The sequence below is a fragment of the Poecilia mexicana genome, unplaced genomic scaffold (genome assembly GCF_051168715.1).
Source record: "Poecilia mexicana isolate PSO_F unplaced genomic scaffold, ASM5116871v1 scaffold_22, whole genome shotgun sequence".
In the NCBI taxonomy this organism is placed as follows: domain Eukaryota; kingdom Metazoa; phylum Chordata; class Actinopteri; order Cyprinodontiformes; family Poeciliidae; genus Poecilia; species Poecilia mexicana.
In genome coordinates this window covers 3,715,440-3,739,429 of record NW_028263391.1, presented here as the reverse complement: position 1 = coordinate 3,739,429, position 23,990 = coordinate 3,715,440, and the positions used below count along the sequence as shown (strand labels likewise).

Below are 23,990 nucleotides of genomic sequence, written 5' to 3'. Positions count from 1 at the left end.
TAACCATCATTCAGTCAGCTGACTGGCAGTGAGCAGCAATATTGGGGCAGGGGCAACAACAGCATCCTTGTTTTGTGGTCAGTTCTGATTTTGATGCATCTACTCATACTTGGGTCTGTTCTGTTAACTTTTAAAGCCTCTGGTTCAATCCTGACTTTCTCATTTGAGACTTGTTGCTGTATCAGCTCATCCCAAACTGGAAATGATATTTCATTGTTTCTGTTTCATCAAATAAAGGCCGGTTGCAGGTTGTTCAGAACGATGCTACCAGGCTTCTGAAATAAACATCCAGCCTCACATGTGCCTCCACTGCTACATCTGGTTTATTCCGGAGCGCAATTCAAAATTCCTGTTCCGACTTGGTTCGATTTTCCTGTCCAGGCTGCCAGTTATATCAGAGGACTCCAGAGCATCCAGTAGTCCTCTGATGCATCAGACTGGTGGAGGAAAGCCTCTGAGGTCATGTGATAAGGAGCTGCTGATAGTTCACCACACTAAGCTGGAAACAAAGGGAGACGGAGCTTTGCTTTAAGTGACTAAGACGACTCTGAAACTCTCCTCCTTGCTCTAAGTGAAAGGGCTTAAAGCTGCAGGATGTAACTTGTATATAATTTTTTTTTTTACATATTTAATGAAACTGTCACTATGTTGTGACAGTGTAATATGAGATGGATAAACTGTGAAAAAAGTCTCCTCCAAATCCTCCCTGTGCTGCCATTACCGTCTGAAGAAATGTACCAAAAACAACCAATCAGAGGCCGGAGGAGGAGCTTAGTGCTGTCAATCAACCTGTGAATGTGCTAAAGGTGGAGAAACAAGTTACCATTACATCAAAACTTGTTCATCTGCCATTACTGGTGGCCATATTAACTAGCCTTAGCATTCACAAAGCTGTATTGTAGCATAGACCAATAGGGTATGCTTGATGGACAGCGCTAAGACCCGCCTCCTGCCTCTAATTGGTTGTTTTTTGTCAGCACTGGGAAAAGGCAAAGCAGCTTTCAACAGATCACCTGTCTCACACCATAGTGTCAGGACATGGTTCGTTTCAACAAATATCTAAAAAAAATATATATATATTTTTTATAAAAGTCGCATCCTGTGGCTTTAAATGTGTAGGAATCTGATCCGTTTTAAACACAACACTTTTTGAAAACTTCGATATTTGTAATTGGCCTGAGGTGAGAACTCATAAACTCCCCCTGCTGGTTTTTTTCTATTTCTTCATAAAAGCTCAACTTATGAAACCTCACTTTAACTCATATAGCCTCTTTTTGATTTGGCACAACAACAGACCTGAGGAGCTGCATGTCGCTGTGGCAGATGATAAAGCTGTGCTGACACCGAGACACAATGCATAAGTTCACTCTGCGTGCAGCCAGCTCTAATGCAATTATGTTATCTTCTATTTATGTAGAGAACTGTTCTAAATCTTTGCATAGGGAACTATGCAGAACACCAAGAGTTCAAGTTTTTTTTCTGTAAACATAGATTTATCGTTTCTCTACACAGATATACAATCTGTGCCCACAGATGGGCCGTCAGATTTGCATGTTCTGATCACCGTACCAACAACTTGTGTGTAGAGCAGTTTATCCAAATCTAAACAAATCGTCTCCCCAGAGAAGCGTGAGTGCAAAACTTCTGCAATGCGGCAGAGACAGGTGAGAATTACCCGGGTCCAATCAGCCGTTGTTTTAGTTTATCCTCAGCTCAGTCTGCTGGAACTGCTGATGGATTCTGTTTTATTGAATAAATTGAAAAATCTTCCAACAAAAAAAGCTCCATAAAAAATATGCTGTGTAACTGTGTAAAAAAATTGAAGAGTTTCTACCTATTTTCATATCAAACTTCCTCCCTTTTCTAGACTGACATTTTCAAGAATCCCCAAACCTATTTAGTTCATTTTTTAAAAACTATAAATCGAAAACTTTAATATCAATAGAAGGTATGCATTTTACAGCAAAACTGAAAGGATTTCTATGTTCTTAAAACCTTGAATGGGTGAGCCAACCTTTTTAAGATATTACAACTGGATTATTGTCGGTGTTAGTCAGGTCAGCCTCCGCAGCCCATCCAGAATGCTGCGGTTTATTTTCTGACACGAACCAAAAGGCTTGAGCATATTTCCCCAGTAGCCTACTTGCTTCTCCTCACTGACTTGCTGTTTATTTTGAAATTGATTTGAAATCTTTATTGTTGACTGTTGATTATAAGGTACTGGACAAACTGTCTCCTGAGAGTCTGCCTGGCTTCCTGCAGCCTTCCTGCAGGAAGCCTCGAGCCAAACTGCCGAAATCGGTTCTCATTGTCGCAGATGTGTGACAAAAATCAACCTCATGTCATCCACCTCTTCTCGTCACAACCTTTCTGTCGAACCTTTTGCAATGGTCAGACATTTTTCACATCACACAAGTCATGTGATGAACAAACGGTGACAAGACAAAGAAGACAGGAAGTGGTACGGGGGATAATGGCGCAGCATGTTTTTTAGCATCTTCTCGCGTGAACAAACTTGTTCACGCGGGATTTTAAATGCGTTTATGTTACGTAATTGTAAAATTGTGTTTTTTTTTTGACATCAACAGAATTAATAAACTTTTGCGCACATTTGACATGGAGACGCAGCTTCTGACCCAAGCTGGAATTCACTGAGCTCCTGAGTGTGGCTCATTCTTTCATAGATGTTTATGGCAAACGTCAGCTGGCCGACTTTAGCCAACACACCTCCAGCCATTGAAGCTGACAAGGTCATATTAGTTAAATCATTTTTAAATGATTTCTAAAACATTTGAACCACCACCTCCTGTGCTTTGTTCTGTTCACTTTTCCATGCAGCATAAACCAAAGCAGTCCAGAAACGTGGAGCTCTTGCCATCTCTTTCCTGCAAGTAGTCTGTGATTTTTGGCGACCCGATGGGTACAAAATCCCACTGTAAACTTTAAAAGTCAGTGAGCTTGAGCGCTCGCATGCCTGACGGAGCTTCAGTCATAGTCTGAATGCGCAGATCGACAAAAGGAATTTTTCAGAGGACAAAACAAAAGCTTACGGATACAAAGTAGATTGTAGATGCTTATAAAGCAATTGATTTACACAAGTTTAGAAAGCTATGGTCTCAAATGTAAATCCATGCAGCTGTCAACACAGGAAAAACAATCCTACCAAATGATTCATTTTTACCTTTTCTTTGGAATCCAGCTTTTATTTTACTTGCTCAAATGCTCACAGTACACTTTTACCTGAACCTTTGCCCTCCAGTGTGAAACCTTCCTGTTGACTCATTAAATTTATGCACAGAATATTTATAGCAGGGATGAGGGATGATGGGTTAGATCTGTCAAATCTGAGGATTTAAATCTGCTGTTTAGTTGTGTTTTTTTCTGTTCAGACCTTCCCTTCTCACCACAGGCCTAACAATGACACTGTAAGGTTACAATGTGATCCTCATTTGATTGCAGGAGTAATTAGGGACCAGAAATAGCTACAGAATTTTGTAGGTTAGTTTATAAATGTTGTGACAGAAGATTTATTAGTGTGTATGCAAAAGTATTCATGCTGATAACATTTTTCACCAATTACAACCATAAACGTTACTTTGTAAATTGTGGTGGTGGAGATTCAGCTTTCCACAGAACAGTGGCCACTTTAATGTGTTATTTTGGTTTATTTTTACACAATTTAGTTTAAGTCTATTTTTTAAACACATTTTTATTTTGTTCCATGGTGGAACCTTTGCATTTGTGCGTTTCTGGTACACCGTAAATCTGATGCACAAGTGAGACATCAGCCACTCCGCTCGGCCCACTGGTGGCTCATACGTCTATTTATTCAATAATTCAGCAGCAAAAAGGGGTTTTGAATTGAAAATGTTGCCTATTATATCCACGCATAGTTTTCAAATAAAATGTTATTGATTACAGACCCTACCATTAACTTCACTACTACTTTAAATACAGAGCAACACTTTAATAGTTTAGATCAAAGCATGTTGCTATGTTAGATAGGCCTAGTTAAAGTCCACAGCTTTATTTAAACCCTTGTCTTAGTAGAAATTAAACAACTCAAGCAGTTTTACAAATAATTACATGATGGTTAAGCTAAAAATAATAGTAATATGTTTTGACAAAAGACTTGTTTTGAAAGAAGAAATTAGTTTTTTAAAATTTTACAGCTAATATTTTTTTTTCTATCATAATTTGAAAAAGCAAAACCAAAAGAAGAAAAAATGGAAGATTACATAAATACAGGTAAATTGGAGAGTCAGAAATAATATCTTCAACATTTTCTGTTGAAATGATGGGACAGTAACCAGAACCAGAGCAACGTCATTGGTGCACCTAACAGAGAAAACTCCAACTCCTTACAAAACCATAGAGGAAGAGAGGAAAATGTAATTACACAATACACCATTAATCACAACATTACCTATTAGTCATTCAGCAACCACTGTACCAGTACGTGCTCAGGCATATTTAGTCCCCAAATCATTCACTGCTTTAAATATTACATGTCAGAAGGTGATGCCAGTTTCACTTAGATGGTTGTTCAAATGTCTAAAGTGAAAATCCTTATCCAAGCATTGCATCATCATAAGCATGGCTGGGATTATTCCTCAACACAATGCACGCGCTCTTCCTTCCTTAATGCTGAATCCCAAGACAAAAGTGGAGCCAAAAGCAGCATGCTGGCCTCCAAAACCAAACTCCTCTCTACATGTCAGAGCAGGACTAATTATCTCTCTGGGCTTTCATCTTTTTCATTTTATGTAATTCTCCCCTTTTTTCAGGGAACGCTATAATCTTCCCCTGTTCGCTTTATCTCACAGCTGTACAGTATTACAGCCGCAAATGAGCTGGCCCGCTCGCCAGCTGTAATACCCCACTGTGGCGGAGGGAGCCCAGATACGGCAGAAATTAATACCTCCAGAGATATGGCTTGTTGATGGCGTACTCGGGGTGTGATATAAACTTATTCCCACAGCAAGGGTCTTTGTTCCTCCCCAGGAACGTCCCCCCCAGTCACCCCCAAAAAAAAAAAAAAGACGGCAACTGTCGGATTCAGGAATCTTTCCAGATATCTGGGAATTCAGACTGAAGGCAATGGACTCCTGAACAGGATATTAATGAGTGGGATCTTTATTAAATAATTAGTATGCTGAACTTAATTAAAAATATCTGAAAATCAGCAGACTTGTTGGAAGTTTTCAGTAACTGTGTCGTTTTGATGCCTTAACGGTATTTTTAAATGTAATTAAATGCATTTTGTAGCTTTTTCACAGCTTAAATGTGATATTTTCTTGCTCCTCATGCTAATGCACCCACCCAGCATGACAACTCACTCTCCAGCTGATTTAAACAGTGCTTTATCATTTCCATTAGAGTGAAAATTCATGATGATCTCTTGTAAGAAGGTTTGACCAACACTAACTTATGAATTTTTGAAACACTTAAAAGTTTCAGATCATGAAATAATAATAGATTAAATTAAGACAAATACAAAAAGCAGTTTAAATATAAAAAGGGGGGTAAATACTTTTTTGTAGCTGTGTATATACCTTTATTTGGGATCATATTGAAAACAACATGCCACTCTATTGTTCCTCTTGTTATTTTTTTCCAATTGATTTAAGTTTGTAAAAAAATTAATATAGTATTTTATTATAAATGTTATTTTGGAAGACTTTAATCAATATTTGAGTAGGGATGTCAGTGGAACAGTTCAATAACATTAATGAAATTTCAATCCAATTAAAAGTTTACACAAATTATGACTTTTTTTTTTTAAACAAACTGTTAAAATAAAAACATTTTTTTTTTAATACAATTACTTTAATCAAAGTATGAAGATGACTAAATATGCAACAGTTTAACATTTTTATTTTCTTCTCAAATCATGAAACTTTCCATTCAGTGCATCCAGGGCAGAGGCCTTGAGGTTCTCTAAGCTCCAGGCACATAAACCGGGTTTCTTTATGTAAACACTATGAATCACTTTAGGATTATTTAGTAGCTTTAATTATTCATTATGATTCATATTGACTTTGCTGCACTTTTGAAATGAAAATCTTTTTTACGTAATGATTAGTAATGTCATGTCCAGAATGTTATGCATGTTTAGGTTTTATGTGTGAGTGTAGTCTTGAGGCGTTATTGTTGAAATATTTTAAGGACCTTTGAGAAATGTTCTGATGCCTGGTGTGGAACGTCTTCAATCTTACTATTACAGGGGCAATATTGTGTTTTCCAGGCATATAACACCATTTTATAGCACAATAAAGTAACTATGTTAACTTAAGTCATTACAGAAATGTTGCATATATCAAATATGACGTAAAAGAAATTTTACTTTGCAATTTAAAATTGAAATCGTGCCTCTGTCTCTTTAGGAAACTCCTACTCTTTCTGAAACTTCGCCTTCTGGAAGTTATCTCAAGATCCACCCAGGAATTTTGCACAGCTGAATGGTTGTCATGGAGATTAAAGGTTTCTCAAACATATGTGAAAGAATCAAAGCAAGCAGGTATGGTTTTGTTGAGGGAATAATATAACATGATGTAAAGCGCTAAAATGTTGATTTTAGTTAATCCTGTCCCTTTAATGCTGTGATCAGGAATGTTTTTAATGTCCTCCTATATTAATTTTTAGAGTAGCTCTAAGCATCCGACCAACAGACGTAGCAAACCCTTTTTCACTGACCCAAAAACAGGCTCCTTGTGGGGTATTCTGGGACAGAACAGGCCAGCAGCAGCTGCTGCCACAGCCTCAGAAAGCCATTTGAAAAGCTACGTGAGTGATTGATGACAGAAGTCAATTATCACCTTGTGAATGTGTGGCGGCCTGCGGTGCAGGACGAGCATCACACACAAACCACCTCAGACTAACGAACACAGCTGTGGACACCAGAGCAGCCAGACCGGAAAAACTCTGGTCAAAGAGCAGGTTGCAGACTAATGTTACCGCCTGATGCTCATCAAGTACAGAAACACTGGACTGTAGCAGAAATTCTATAGACAAAAATAGATATATGTATATAACTTCTTCCTTACAAATTATTTTTTTAAAGTAAACGAGTCCTTGACTTCTTTTATGATGGAAATGTATCAAAAATGGGTCCATACTTTTATGCAGCAGGTTGTTTTTCTCTTGCTCTAATAGGCTGAGGAGATTTGTCCAAACGCGACGGTACCTTGCTTGCCTCTCAGTCGGGGGGAAAAAAACAAAACAACCAGTGTTGAAGGAAATACACTAATGGTAAAGGGATTTAGAAGGGAAAAAGGGCAGCAAAGCAGGAGAAACTATTGTGTCAATTTATTTTTTCTAGCCAGAACTGTGAGCCTGCAGTAAAAGGCTTTGGCCTGGAATAGTTAAAGAATAGTTAAGTTGTACCACTGCAGACCCTGGAGGGTTAGGTACTGCTTCTTGGTTCAGTTGTTTGCAGACATAATTTGTTTTATGACCAAAATCTTGTTTGGATGCTGTGGAACTAGTAAATAAAGAAATGCCAACGATATGACCCATATCTCTATTCCAGTTACAGTTTCAGGTTTGTTTGATACTGACAGGATCAAATATTTCAGTGCAGGTAACTCTTTTGTCCACGTGTTGATGTAGTTTATGAGGTGGTTGTTCCTCCTTAAAACACTTCGACTGACACCACAATAAAGAAGGAAATGGTGATCGAGTCATTTAGTTTTTCTGCAAGTACATTTTCTAGGTTATGTTTTGTATTTTACATTTCCCTAGATATTATCAATTGAATAGAAATTCAGCAACGAGATAGAAAAACACAACAGGACCTTGAAAGTGCTTTATGATTTTTGTGCTTCAACAGAGAGGCAGTGAGAAATCAGCTAGCGACAGGAAATACTCAAACTGACAACTCAAAGTTAGACATTTTAAGTAACAGGTTAATGTTAAAGAAAAACGAGGCAGGAGAAGCACAGAGATGTAAAGCAGTTTAAAGAAAACTAGTTTTTCTAACATTTCAAGATCTATATGGAGTTTATTCAAGCTGTGAGACAAAACGAGACTTTCAGTAGGTAACAGGAAGGCTGAATGGAGAACAAAGTTGTCCTGATTCATTTGTTTCAGATTCTACTTTGAACTGAGGTTGCCTTGAATGAACTTGTATCATGTACTTTTCAGTGATGGATTTGTTATTGTTATATATGCATTTTTCTCTCTCTCTTTTTGTAGGGTTAGAAGCATACTTCAAGGGTGTTGACTTGTTTTATTTCCTCTACTCCTGTCTCCTGTCTCTTTCTTTCCCTTTGAACATTTTCCCCACCAGTCTCCCTTTATGTTCCATCTCTGTAGCCATAACATTTGATATAAGCAAAGCATTTTCCAAAAAAGTCATATATATATATATATATATATATATATATATATATATATATATATAATTTTATACAATTTTATACAATTATCAATTATTATACAGTTATTATGGCGAAAGCTGTGATGCTCCAAATGTGAAAGTAAATCTGTTGAGTCTCACTTTGACATTCAGGTAACAGTTTTGTTAGCTGCCACACAGTAAAGTAAAAAATTTGCTCTGTTTTATCAGAGTTTTAAACATCTGTGTTGCTGTTTCTTTAATGCTAGCCATGCTAACAGTCATTTATACGAGGTGCTAACGTCAGTTTAAAATCTTGGCTATGAATGACAATGTTGTTCTGATCTCAAAATATTACTAGAATTCAGAGAAACTCCTCTCGCACACAGAACAACATAACCTTAATATTATGCAGCTAGTCATGGAAATCAGGCTTAAAACACTTCTTGAACATGTTTCTTATTTCTGTTTGTATCACATGTACAGCTCAAAAATGTTAATGTGAAAATATTTTGAGCATACTAATGATTTTTTCCAAAATGTAAGAAAAAAAAGACTTCCATTTGTCTGAGCTCAAACATTTTCCTTGTCATAAGGCTTCTTTTTCTGTAATATTATAAAACAACAAAATAGGTTTTACACAATATTATATTACATCAGACCAATAAACTATTTTTAATACAAAAAAGTATGTTTAACAGCTTTTAATCTGACAAATGAGTGTCATCGGGACTCGTATTCAAGTTCACTGACTTCTCCTTGCAGTTTGTGTTTTGTCTCGCATGGTTAACACTCAGGTGTGGGATTCTTGCTTACCGTTGACCTCTTGAGCTCCTGCATCTGTGAAAAGCATGCTCATCACCTCTTCAAAGTTACACCCGGGCTCGGACACGTGGCTGTCCTCGCCTACGTGGTGCAACATTCTCTTGAGGACGTCGTCCAGGGAGGCGGCTGTCTCATCCAACAATATGCTAGCCCTCGCCAGGAAGCCATCCAAGTCCCGGTGTGCCCGAACCTCCTCCTCGAAGTTCATGAGCTTCACATACTGTGGATGAGATTGGATTGTTTAACTACCGTCTTAAAACCACGGTCAACGATTACGTGTTGAATAAAACTGAACAGCAAAAAACAAACAAAAAAAAAAAACTGACCTCATGAAAAATAAGCTGATCCTTTTGTAAAATTTGGAATGAAGTCAGAGCATCATAAATAAGGTGTGAACATCTTCTGGGAGTAGAAATACTACTGAGCACATATTATAAATGACAAACTATCTGTTAATGTAACTTCAGTAGTCGACTCTAATTTTGAAAAATGAAACATTTGAAATTTTAAGTCATTATTTTAACAGAATGACATTTTTTAGTCAAAATGTTAAACCTCCACAAAAAATGAAAAAACAACAAAACAACAAAACTGTAAATGTCAGTTTATAGTAATAATCCACATCCTCCCACAAACCAGCTGAACATTGATAAGAACCATTTCATTCTTCTGGTGAATTCGGATTGTAGGAGTGTAGAATAACATGCAGATGGGTGAATGAACAGAAGGACGAGAGCAGCTATATTAAAAGCCCAGACACTCTGCAGACCCCGGCTCCATTGATTGTGGGGTAGACAGAAATTCTAAAGATAAGTGGAGCTCCTGCTGTTCTTTTTAAAATAAGACAAGCATGAAAAAGGAAAGTCTATAGTTTGTCGAGTTATTTCCGTAAAGAACTTTAAGAACAGAAATATGTTTTTTTACGGGGCTTTGGTTATTTTTCAGGTCGCTGAAGTGATTTAAGGCTTTAGGAATGAATTAACCTGAGTTTACCTTTACATCCTGTTTGTTTATGTCTGTTCATCAGTAGAATTATGTTAAAGCAGCAGTATGTAACTTTTATAAAGAATTTTTTTAAAACATATTTGTTGAAACTGCTATGTCATGACAGCATGGTATGAGAGAGATCAGTAAAAAAAAATAAATAAATTGAGTTCCACTGCCTTCTCCCAGTCCTAACTAGAAACAACCAATCAGAGCCAGGAGGCGGGTCTTAGTGCTGCCAATCAGCGCTGCCCATCAGCAGAGTTTGTTGTGAATGATAAGACTAGGTGGCATGGTCAGTGATGATGGCGAATAAACAGTTTTCCTGTAATGTTAAGTTGTTTTTTTTTAGCAGCGCGTTCATGAGATTGACAGATTGACAGACTCTCCTCCTTGCTCTGATTGGTTGTTTTTGGATGAGAACTGTGCAGATCGCAATAGCAGCACAGGGAAGAGGTGGAGAAAATATTTTTTTTCCCACTTCTCTGTCTCCTACCGTCTCAACATGGTAACAGTTTTAACAAATTTGTAAAAAACATTTTTTTTAAATATATCTCATTTTTTAAGGCTGCTTACTGCAACTTTAAGGAAGATAGGAGCCATATTCTTGTACAAATCTACAGCCCTTCCAGAAGGTTTAAAGGGACAGTCCTATGTGTTCTCCAGGCACAACTTAACTATTTTACCTTCAATTGTAAAAAAAATGCCATAGATTTCAAATGACTTTAAATTTGAAATTTTAATGAAGGACTAATATAACATAACCTACAGCTAAAAAAATGTTGATTTAACATAACACTGTCATTTTAAGAAGTTCAATTTAATTTGATTTAATTTAAATATTTGGTCCAACTGAACAAAGTCACACATTTCAAATCTGTTCGAATTCAAATTAGCCTTTTGACGCGAACATCCACGTACATAAACGTGCAATTACCGAATTTATTCTGACCACTTTAAATGGGCCAACGTGTATCACAGTTCTAGAGGTAATGTGTGGTTGTTGCCATGTGAGGCTGATTAAAGGGGGGAAAACAGAAGGAGAGAGCAAACACACAGAACTGTGGCACAGAATGGAGGGATTAGTAAAAAGGACCAGGCAAGCTGTTGGCGCCGCAAACTGAAATCACTGACAGCCTTGTAATGGAGAAGTATCATGACATGCTTGTTCGCCACTTTAAGCTGTATTTTGTCTGAAGTGTGACGCAATGAAACATAGGTTTGAAACACTGCAAAGAAGTCTGCGAAGTACTTGGGTGTGGCAACAAAACTAATCTCAAATTCATCCGTCTTGGGGGAGAAAAGCAATACATATTTTCATTCGTAGAATCAGAAGTGCATCTCGCGGCATGAATAAAACGCTGAAAAAAAAATCATAATGTGTCTACAGTTTTGGCACATCACACAGTGCAGGCCCGCTGGAATGATTTGTTTTAGCAACCTTGAGGGATGAGAGCGGAGTAAAACACGAGAAGAAGCAAGTCGCGGAAGAGATCGAGAGAATAAATTTTCCTCATCTTCCCAAAAAGTGAGGCAGCATATAGTTGTGGTAAAGGTCACGCCATGCCAGCGGTAGAAAAGTGGTTTGAATTCAGCAGAAATGATGAGGAACCCGTGTTTCAGTGCCCAGAGTAAATTCTTGGATAGACTGTGCATATATATTTAGCAATCCACTCACATATTCATCGAGCAATTATTTGAATTTTAAACAGCAATGTCTCCGAATGTTATGGAGCGTTATCGAGTGCAGTGAGGCAGCTTCTTGTTCCCACTGGACATTGAAAGTGATAATGCATAAACACACTCACTGTAGGTTTCCCAAATGATTCCAATTTTATTTTTTTATTTTTTTTTAGCGCCGACCTTCACTGTGCCAATTTTGGTGAGTTCCAGTTCCTCTCTTTGGGCTTGATAGTTTTTTTTTAAAAGAAAAGCTAACGTACAATAAAAAAATACAAATATAGTCAATGGGACATTTTATTCTGCAGAGACTGACGATCTGATTGGATGCTGGAAAAGACCGTTGTTGCATTTATGTTATGTTAAAAGGAGCTAGCCTATTAGTGAAGCTATTCAAGCATAAAATAGCATCTCACAGCTAAACATGCAACAGCGACACAGTCATCCAGAGCTAATGTCAGCGTACAAAGCCGAATGGTAAAATAACACTTTGCACCATTCTGATGGTTGAAAACCTTAAATATTGGTAAACAATAAATATCTTTGTTGAGCTCATATTTCTATTTATTCAATAATTAAGCCACGAAAATGGTTTCTGAATTGAAAATGTTGCTCATTTTATCAATATATGCTTTTGATTATATTCCACTTAATTGAGATTAATTATACATACCTCGCAATTTATTTGATTAAGGACTTTAATCAAGTCCCACCACTTCTACAAACGCAAAAAGGGACTTTGCTTGAGTTTCTTTCAACAAGAGCTTTAACGGCTCTTGGCAGATTCTCCAATCTAAGTTCTGGATATTATTTGAACATCATATATGATTTTTATTCCACTAAAATTCCAATAAAACATATTAAATCTGTGACTATAATGAGACATCACATCCCAGAAAGTGGAGAACTTTCTGGGATATGAATACTTCACAAGGTACTGGATAGCGAGGATTTAAAATGCTTCAGAGTTTTGAAGTTTCATTGTTGAACATGTAAATGGTTGCTCCTATTTTCTGTTCATCTCTGGTTTAAATAAAGTTGCTAAACATTTGTGGCTGCACTCCTTATCTGAATATTGTCAAAGATTTTTGATCCCCATATCGACTGCATAAATATGTTTGCTTACCCGTCTTGATGTGTTCAGTAACACACAGCCAGAGTCGTCGGCATCTAAAGACAAAATGAAAAAATAAAAACATTAAAAAAACAAAGTATTTATTTCTAATTTTCTCGACAATCAACAGGTGGTACTGGTTTAGTATAAATGACATTACCATAAAACCTTATTTAATCAGGGTAAAAGTACTTGTTAAGCATTTAGCAGATTGGTTCATTTCTTGTTGACGTAGGTAACAAACATTTTTGGATTTTTATCTCCAGGGGGGAAAAAAACAAATAAAAAAAACTGAAGTAATAGTAAGTCATGGTAGCATTTTGAGTTCTGTCGGAAACCAAAAAAATTCTGACAAGGTCTAGTTTATTGCTTTACAAATCAAACTATATTTGACTTTTATATGAGGTGCTTTTAGTTTTATGTCACACAGCTGTGGTCATCCAACTCCTGGGTCTGTAGAAGAGTGGTAGCCAACTATTTATCACTGAAAATAAAACAGCTTTGGCTCCCCAGACACATGCCAAAGCTGTAAGACCAAAAAAAAAAAAAAAAAAATTTAAAGCAATAAAAAACTTTTCCTATGACAGAGAAGCAAAGCAAAGTTCGCAACTGCTTATGGCTCCTTTGCTTCCCTGGAGAGCCCTAGAGAAAGGTTAAGAAACATAAAATATGTGAATATCTGCCACTGGAAAGGTCTCTCCATGTCTGAATGTAGAATGAAAAACTGTTTTCAATTAAAGAAACACCTTCAAAGATCAATAGACCATTTCACCCAATTGTTTAAACTCTGAAAATATTAAATATTAATGCAATTTTTCTTCTGAGCTCCTTGCGAATTTTTGTGACTGTTATTTAGCAATAACATTATAAAGCACATCCAAGTCTAAGAGCTTTTCAACATCCACCCAAAGCTACACCTCTGCTGCCTGTTAGTCCCAATATGGAGCTAAATTGGGGCCATAAAGTTTGTTAAATCGAAAAATATTTGTAACTGAAGCATTATTTTGAAACTGAAAAAAGAAGATTTGAAACTGGCCCCAATTTAGCTCCATACATGTCCCACCTTGTCATTACCAGGCTCTAGATTATAAAAATTTCCCCTGAAGTGGACAAAAGAACACAATAAAATCCACATTGTCATTATTTATTAAGCAAAGGTGACGCAAAAGTGGAAAAGCCATCTGTGAAAAATCAGGAGCAACCTATGATTCAGTACTTTGTGGCAACATTACTTTAAAGTAGTCATTATCTGCACAGCTTTAGTCTCTTATTTAATTGTGGAGGAATTCTGACCACCATTATTTATACAACATGGCTTCATCCAGTACCTGAACTAGTTTCAGCCAAAGTTTGCTCCCATTTGACAAGTGAAAATGTTTGTGTACAGAGGAGTTCCTAGACTCCTGTCTCATCAACCACCAAGTCTTTATTCTAAAAGTCTTGTGGTTGTTGGAATCACCACTAATAACGGTCTTTCACGTTTTCCACATGTGAATGCTCTTTCTCCCAGTAGAAGAAAGTGCTTCAGAATGTTTGGGAATGGATGTTTTACAGACGCAGCAGCATTTATGTCCTTAAAGTCATTGCTTGTGTCTTTCCTGCCTGGCTTTGCGTTAACGCTCCAGTTCAGGTGGGTCCAGTTGGTAGCATTGTTGCATTGCAGTCCTGAGTTTGAATCTGAGTCAGGGCCAATCAGCATGGAGTTCCCCCAATGTGTATCAGGGTCCCCCCCTGGGACTCTGGCCTCCTCCTACAGGTCAAATCTTTGAGTGTTGATCTCTCCATATTTTCCAGAAGCAGCATAGTGGATATACATTTTTTGTGTTACTAAGGCTTAGTTCACACAACACACAAGAGCAACCCCAATACAATTTTTTGTGCAACCAATATCTGACATTTTCATGGCAGCCTGAACGGCCCAATTCCGATATTTTTCATCCCAAAAAAAAAAAAAAAAAATCTGATCTGTGCCACTTCCATATGTGAACAGATTCAGTTACATATCCAATAGTTCTCAAAGTGCCTGCAGTCTGAACGGTCATGTCTACACCACATAGGTCATAATTCTGTACCAAAAGAAGCCAGATGTAGTAAATCCGGATGTAAACAATGGTTGAAAATGACAAATATGAAATTATGAAAGATGTTGTGTCACTCAAGAGCATTGCATCACAATCCTACCACTCTTAGCTCTGACGACACATCAGACTTCTTTACAGAAGTTGCTCCACAAAACGTTGTTGCTATTGGTTGTGCTTTATTTTTGTTAGCTTCCTTTTTTTGTCATAATTTTGTGACGATACTGTTTGCTCTGAATAACTTTAAAATTGATAAAGTTATTGTGTGATGTTACTGATCATCTTCTACACAATCTGGCTGCTTTGGCATCTTAAATTGTTCACACAGAGTTCTGATTGCCGTAGTATTTAATTAGTCATTTCAGCAAAACAACTGGAATTGAGCATCTAGTTGTGCCATGTGAATGTAGCCTTAGTGTTGCTCTTTGATAGACTGGTAATCTGTCCAGGGCGAACCATCCCTGTAGAACGTAGACGGTGGATTAGATCATTTCATAAGCTTCCAGTCATTGAAAAAGTTAAAAGAAGTTTAAAAAGTTAAAAGAAGTTTAACTTATATATATATACATATATATATATATATATATATATATATATATATATATATATATATATATATATATATATACACACACACATATATAACTTTTCTAGTCATTCCTACCCACTCAAAGAACTTCACATTTGAGTCAAGTTCCCCAAATTGCACTCTCAAACACGCGCACACACACCCACACCCACACCCACACCCACAATCATTCATAAATATGCAGAAAATGCACAGAGGTAGGAAACCTGGATTTAAGTGCTTTGCTATGCGGCACTTTGGCATGTAACAAGTGGAAGCAGGAATCGATCCCACAAACCTCTGGTTAAAGGACAGCTACTCTACCCGCTGAGCCATAGTCATACCTAAAATCCAGAGATTTATGTCGGAGAAAACAATGAAGACGACTTAAAAGATGACCTGAGTCACAGGGTTCCTTAAACTCCTCAATATAAGCTGAGTTTTTCTAAGCCGTTTTTTATTTTATTTTTTTTGGCTCAAGTTAACGTTTTATGCAAATCTAGTCATAAAAACCCCTTTCTGCATTTGCATTAAAGAGCATTTCTCCGAAAATCAACGTTTAGTTATTCCAGTAATAAATCAAAAAGTACAAGAACCAACGAGTGAGCCAGCAAAGGAAAAGAAGAGAGAGAGGGAGAAACCCCTTTTTCTAATGGGGATGGAAATGTCAAGAGGCACGTTTCTAAACGCTCTCACTGAACAGAGATTGGACTTTCTCCACTGATAAGGCTCTAATGCACATCTCTGTAAAATCGAGGCAAGTCCAAAGATAAAGTACAAACGGCTTGATTTTTCCCAGTGTTAAAAAAAAAGAAGAAAAGAAACCTTTTATGTTGGAAAACAATACGGAGAAAAAGCAAGGGAACAAGGTTTTCGGCATAATTCAAGTTGCCTTAACTAGGCCACTGACTCTCAAAGCAATCCTCCATCACCATTACATAACGCAGTTACCGACATTTGCTGAGGGGAGGAAGTTATTGGGTTACCATGGGCTTTCCTCCTTTACGCCATGTGATGCTCGACGTGGAAATCAATCAGAGAGAAACTCCTCCCGAGTTACCCCTCTGGCCCGCATCCAGATTAAACGGGGAAATAAACCTCAGCGAAGCCCGAGGATATATTATCAATAACCCAGGTGACAAGTGAACATGTTTGAGCTTAAGTTTAACAGAAAATGATAGTGGGCTTTGATAGTCACACCGAACACCTTACCGAGATAAGACTGCAGGCAGTGGAGTGGGGGGAAAAAAAGACAAACCCCAACCGTTGCCTTTCAGTGTTGAAACAGTGGCAGGGGCCACGTGCTGTGTGCGGTGGATTTTGTTCATCAAAGCCGTACAATCAAAAAGAAAAAGAAAGCACACGGCAGGGCTGATCCTCTTCCAGTTGGGGAGGGGGGAGAGTGAAGCTCTAATTGCTGTCAGGCGGCAGCCGCGGGAAGATATTCATATATTCATATAAGATTACCTCATCCAAATGATCACCTACGTCTAATGGTTTCTGTAGGACTCCACGTTCCGAGTGGCTTAAAGTAATCCGGGAGAGGTTTTTTGTGGGGTGTGAGGGGTTCAGAGATCAGAGAGAGCGAAGTGCTAACATGCGACACAGGTCGGTTTATTATTTGATCAAGGTGGCACTGAAACTGTTCGGTCGCGGGTTCTGTGTAATCTTAGTGTGGAGTGTCGTGTAATTATCTTCACACAGAGGCGCAGGGAGGTGACTAAGAAGTGCTGATAGGACGCTCCTAACAGAAGTGTTGATGTGTTGGGCAGCTGGCTGGAACAGAAAGATTGGAATATTTCAGATATTATAGTCCATTTGATTATACATTATACATAGAGTTATGTGTAAATAATCATGTTCTAATGGTTACACAATGAGGATTTTGGAAAGACATTAAAGGGGCAGTATCATGCGTTTTCCAGTAGCATTGTGCCAAATTGTAACATAATCAAGTAACTATGTTACCTCCAGTTGTTATTAAAAAGCTACATATCAACGGGGCGGGGATGAACCGCAAATATACGAGCTTGATTGACAGCGCTAAGACCCTTCTCCTGGCTCTGATTGGTTGTTTCATACTGTAAGTGGTGCATTTCTGCAGTCGGACCACAGGGAGGAGGCAGAATAGCTGGAATTTTTTTACAGACTCTGTTTCATTTTATACTGTCACAACATAGTGACAGTTTTAGCAATTTTAAAAAAAATATTGTTTATAAAAGCTAAATACTGCAGCTTTAATGTGCTTTTACACAAGAACTAAATAAAACTCGCTAAAAAACATTTTTAAAATTTTAGACTTTGCTTCTACTTATTCCTTTTGCCCTCGACTAAAAAGTAACATTTGGATTCTTAGAGCTGTGAAAGCAAACATTATTAAAATTAAATGTAACATACATTTAACAGCTAAACCAATAAAGGGATGTAAAAATAAGAAAAATAATCTCTAGAACCCCTAACCAGAAAAACTTGTAAAAACATTATTTAAAAAAAAAAGACCATCAGCTTCAACTTTTCCTAGATATTTCACTCATGTCGCGTCGACTCAATTTAAAATCATTCCTGGCCCACAAACAGAAATCATGTTTCATTGTTTGCAACTCAATATGGGATCATTGTTGTTAACCTTTTCCTTTCAAACTCAGCCTTCACGTTCTCCACTGGGTGCAGGTCAGGAGCCCCTGCAGGCCAGTCCAGTTCACAGCAGCAAATGCTGCATTCAAACAGGGTGACAATAAGCAGGAACATTCCTACTGTTTTATGCTTCATCATTTTCAAAACCCTGTCGGCTCTCACAAACAATCCATTTACACTTAAACATAATTTTCTCTGAAACTGTCTGCTGTGTTGCGGGGCGTTTAGTGGAAGCCAGTATTCTTCAGTGGTTATTAATCCCCACATAAACACAAACTGATATTGTGCTTAGCAACTTTTATTGTCAGCGCAGTGCAGAATTATGTCATCCTGCGACATCTTGGAGCCTGGTACTGAATACATCCTGGAGAGAAATCAACACACAATGTGCATAAACATAGGCCTGTCACGATAACGAATATTGTTGGACAATAAATTGTCCCAGAAGTTATTGTGATGAACAATAAAATTATTTCAAGATCATTTTCATTTAATCAGTAAAATACTTTTGATTGAAAAATGTTAATTATTTTAATTAAAGTTGATTAATAACTTAAAATTTGTCACAATATTTGATAGATTGATTAATAACTAAAATAAGCATTACTTTCATCCCTTTTACCGCTCTTAGTGTGTGATTAGTCAATAATATTTGTGGTTGATTATTAATATGGACTAATCATTTGAATAAAATGATATACTGGAAACCAGATTTGCAAAAATTACAGTAAATTCGAATAAAATTTGACACCAGCAGAAAGAAGAGTGGTAGGAAACAAAGATGTAGCTGAAGTTAGACTGAAGAATGAAACGGCATCTTTTGTTCTTACTTAACTAAAGTATTTGATTTTTAACAGTGTTGCTTTTCTAACTAATCAGGACGTGAGGAAAAAGTTCTGCTCAAACACACACACACACACACACACACACACACACCCACGCACACACACACACACACACACACACACACACACACACACACACACACACACACACACACACACACACACACGGAACACATTCCAGGACTTGTTTGTTAATGCAGAATAATGAAATAGATTGGTATATGAAAAAACATAAAGGTATGCAAACAGCAGGGGGAAATCCAGAAACTCAAAACAAAGCCCACTAATCAGCATTCAGCCGCACTGTCAGTGAATAACGCTGTGAAAATCTACCAGCAGGCTGTGATGGGCATGACAAACATCCTGCACCTGCACTGGAGATGTTTTCCTCACAACTAACAACTCATTACAGTTACACAAAGCCGACAAAGGGACGTGGTTTCAACCACTGGATTCAGTTTGCTTTTAATAGATGTGCTTAATGCACAGATTTAGTTTCATGTTGCCACTGATGCTAACTCTTAACTAGCATAACGAATATATCTAAATGCTCCACATGAGGTAAGTGTGATAACCGCTGCACAAAAGATGCATGTTGCACAAATCTGTCTGTAGGGACAGCTGTCATAACTGTATTATATTAAAATGAGTTAAATTCAACCTGAAATAAACAAACTGAGCTAATATGAAGGCAGACGAACTGTCCTGTCAAACTACAGTGCTGTAGTTTCACTTCATTTTTGTCACAAATGTTTCAGATCAAACAAATTTCAAAAGTAATGTAATAAAATCCAATACTGAAAGTAATTATTTCATTTATGAAGATAAAAAGCTTATGAGTGAAATTATTGTCCACTGTTAGATCACGAATGAAGCATGATCTGCAACATTATTTTTGGAAATCTGATTACTGCAACACTAAAACAAACGAAACAACGAAAACAGAAATAAGTAAAATTTGTTGTAATTAATGGGGAAATACTATAACTGGAACTATATTGTACATTTATAAAACTAACTAAAACATACTGAAATTATAGGTGTGATATCCTTTGTTTTCGTGTTTGTGAATCTGTTTATTAGCTGTTCAAACTGATGTGAAATTGATTTTCATTTTCACACAAGCAGTTTACAACAAACTACACAACTCCATGCTCCCCTCAGACTGCAAAATGGTGAGAAATGGGAGAAAACAACAGAGTCAGTGCAATAATAATTGAATTAATTTTTTAAAAGTGTTATCCTCTGTTGAGCAATCATTATCTAATAATCACAATGCAGTATTTTGACCTTTTTAAATTCTTTCCTAAAAATTAACCAAAGCATGAAAAAACTAAAACTGTTGCAAGAACTAATAAAAACTAAACTGAAACCAAACAATATTTAACTAATAATGACTATTAAAAACCAGCAAACACACTAAAAACAAACTAAAACTTACTGAATTAGACAAACAAAAAGTCACAACAAAACAAAAGTAAACTATAACAAAAAATGCAAAACTGTTAGAACGCTGTTGCAGAATTTACTTATGAAATGTTTTTATCAGTCCAGCTTTGACAACATGAAGTTGCTAAAAGATCTGAAAAAGTAAGAAATGTTCCCAATCTGAAGATATACAAGGAAAGATGAGAAACAAAGTCACTGACATCTATCAGTCTGGAAATGTTTCCAGGCTCTGGGACCTGATCCGACACAGAGGTGAACCTCCTCAGGAGTGAACCGCTGGCCAGGACTGCTGATGACTCATCCAGGAGGTCACTAAAGGTCACACAACAACCAAAGCACTGCAGGCCTCTGAGTTTAATTCTGTTTTGGGATTAATAAAATAGTTTTTCTAATTGAATCGAGAAGAAAAGAACTGACTCAGTTGTGGTCAGTGTTCATCATTCAAATATTAAAAAAAGAAAAAAGAAAAGGAAAAGACTTGGCAAAAAGATCTCAATCGTCTCCTGGGCCTTTAAGAGAAAAATTTGTAGAATGAAGAGAGAAAGTTGAACTTCTTGGAGGCTGTGTGTCCTGTAACTCAGCGTTTCAGAAAAACAACACCAAACATGGTGGTGGCAGAGTGATGATATGGGGTGCTTTGCCTCGTTAGCACCTGGACGATGGGTTGTATTCGATGGAGCCATGGAAAGTGTTTTCTGTGCTGAAGGAGAATGTCCTGTCATCAGTTCATGAATTTAAGTTCAAGAGCTAGGCATCTGAAGTTCTGCTAAAAAAAAAAAAAAGAAAAAAAACTAACTAAAGGTTTTGGATTAACCTGGTCACAGATTTGAATGTGGATTTCAACAGAGCATCAGTGTCTGAACTCTGAACTAGAATCATTTAGGGAAGTGGATGCCCCGCCCCCATCGGGCCTGAATTCACTTTAAATCTTTTTTTTATATGACAGAAAATAATGACATGTAATTAGTGTTTAGATGACAGTGTGTTATCCCTATTATCATCTGTCTTTAACTAAAATGAAGCTCTAATTTCTGTTTTTTTTTTCCAAAATATTTTCAGCTGCTTTGTTCTACAGGGAGCCGATTCATTCAACACTAGATATAGATATATTTTCAACAGAGAGCTCATTTGGTCAGTCACAGGTTTTCTCCGTCTCCCTCCAGGTTGGACAATTAGATTTTGCAAAACCGATACTAAATCTAAATTTATACTAAATCAACAAACATTTTTTGCTTTACAAACCGCTTTACTTCAGGTGGTTACCTCGATCTGAAAGGCTTTCCATGTTCTGTTTTCAGTATGTTAATTATATTCAATTTTCTGTAGAAATAACCATCAGATCCTATAAAACTAACTGACCGACATGCCAACATGTCAGCAATAACATTAATTAATAGCTAAAGATCTGAGTTGTTTAAAAATCACAGAAGTGAGCCTTTGATCTTGACTGCTTCCATGGTAGCCATTAGCATTAACATCTAATGCCCAACTAATCTGGGTTTATATTACATGAAGATGCCAAGAGAGTCAGCTAAGACAGTAACTTCTGCCATTTTGATAAAACTCTGTTTTTAGGTGCCGTCTCCTCTCCTCTGCAGCACTGACCTGGCCCAGGGCTGATCTGGTTGTCATAGAGGTGGATGTCTTCGCCGCAGGCAATTGGTAGGTCCTGTCCCTCCTCTCGGCACTCGCTGTCCTCCTCTTGCTCCGCCTCCCGCTGCTCTGGGGACACAACAGCAAAAGTGTTGTGGTTACCAAACTCATGCACATCATCATTCTCTATTAACTTTCTAAGTTAATATTTAATAAAGATCATATACAATTATGGTCTTGAGAAAAACCCTAATTACAAAGACATTAGAGGAAAACTTTACTACTAAAGTTTTTAGAGAGAACTTTCAAGATTTTTGTAGGGTCTGTGTCCACCAGAGCCGGCCCATCTCATAAATGAACTAAGCTGATGCTAAGGACATTAAAACTAACAACTGACAGGACAATTATCATCACTTTTAGAAAAGTCTTCCTCAAAGTCCACGGTCCAACTGGACCAAAGTAAAACTCAAAAGTACAGGAATCTGTCAAATCAGGCAACAACAAAAGAAGCATGTCATAATGTAGAATATGGTCATTTGAGCATACGATCGATACAACAAATGTAAAATCTGAGGTTATCCCACAATCTATGACTTTGTGCACATGTAACTGAGTCTTTATAAAAACTAATATCTTCGCCACATCATTTCAAATAATATTGTACACACGGGATCAGTGTTAGAAAAGTGTTCATTCACACAAACCATCTGATTTACATCACCGAGAGTTGCTTTAAACATGCCAAAGCCATAGGGGGCAGTGTAGGCAAAAGCTAAAACAATCAGACTGCTTCTAAGCAATGGCAACTTCCTGTTTGGCTTTTGTTAGTTTTTATTTTAGGGTTGGTTTATATTTTAATCAGAGCCTTTTTGAGGTTAAAAATGTATTTGCTTTGTAAAACTTGGGAGTTTTAGAAAATAAAATTTAGAAAAATCAGAACAAAATTTGAATAGAACTGTGGAATTGTTCCACACTGTGAATTTGTCATTTTTATCTCATCTTCATTTGTTGTACTTTAGGTTCAGCTTTCCTGTTTTGGATTCAAGAAATGAAGGTCATTTGCTGAAGTGTGAAGTCTCTGTGGTTCAAGTCAAAATTTCTCATAGAACTAAAACGCTTGCTGACATTTTAACCATCTCAAAGAAAATGACATTTGCGTTGCATATGAGTTGTCAACAAAATGAATGAATATTTGTTTATGATACAGAATTGGTCCAGACCTCAAAACAACCAGGATTTCATACTTGAACACTCCTGTCTAGATCCTGAGATTTCCAGCAGTGTCCCCAGAAACAGGAAGACACCAGATGTACAAAACACAGCATAACAGAAAGAGGAAGGTTGAACTCATTACTCTGTGCCTTTAGCTGTCATGTATGTACATGTTGTCACGGATATGTGTCCAAACTCTGCAGCAGGAGTTGAAGCTCCATTTAAACTAGAGGTTCTACAAGTTTCATCAACACAAATAAGAACTTTTAAAGGCAAATTATGAATGAAATTTAAGACCTATATTGCGAGAGAAATGTACAAAAGAAAGTCGCAAATAAAAAATTTGTACGATTTGGCAACAGAAGTGAAACAATTTATTGCCAGCTGGATGAACATTGTTCAACCAGCTGGCAATAAATTTGACACTCACCCTGTAAAAAACTAGCTAGCCACCCTAAATAAGGGTAAGAAAAGTGTAAAGCTAGCTATTTTTTTACATCCACAGAGTAAAGCTACCCTAACTAGCTAAGTAACTGTTTTTTTTTTTTTTTTACATCCATAATGGGTAATTGTAACATTTTTATATCTGGTTGGCTAGATGTCTCGGCATAGAATATATGAGATTAAATAGTTCTGCCACAACAAAATTAAGACTTGTGGTTCATTTATT

General features: G+C 37.1%; 1 protein-coding gene across 4 annotated transcripts in view; it reads right to left on the bottom strand.

Moving 5' to 3' along the window:
• slc4a11 (solute carrier family 4 member 11) overlaps positions 1-23,990 on the bottom strand; it is a 146,036-nt gene that overhangs the window by 57,987 nt on the left and 64,059 nt on the right. For all 4 annotated transcript variants that reach the window (XM_088002545.1, XM_088002542.1, XM_088002543.1 and 1 more), the window contains 3 exons: positions 22,121-22,237; positions 12,954-12,997; positions 9,155-9,383 (listed from right to left, as the gene is read on the bottom strand). In XM_088002545.1, coding sequence (XP_087858671.1) covers positions 9,155-9,383; positions 12,954-12,997; positions 22,121-22,237 — 390 coding nt within the window. The remainder of the gene's footprint in view (positions 1-9,154; positions 9,384-12,953; positions 12,998-22,120; positions 22,238-23,990) is intronic.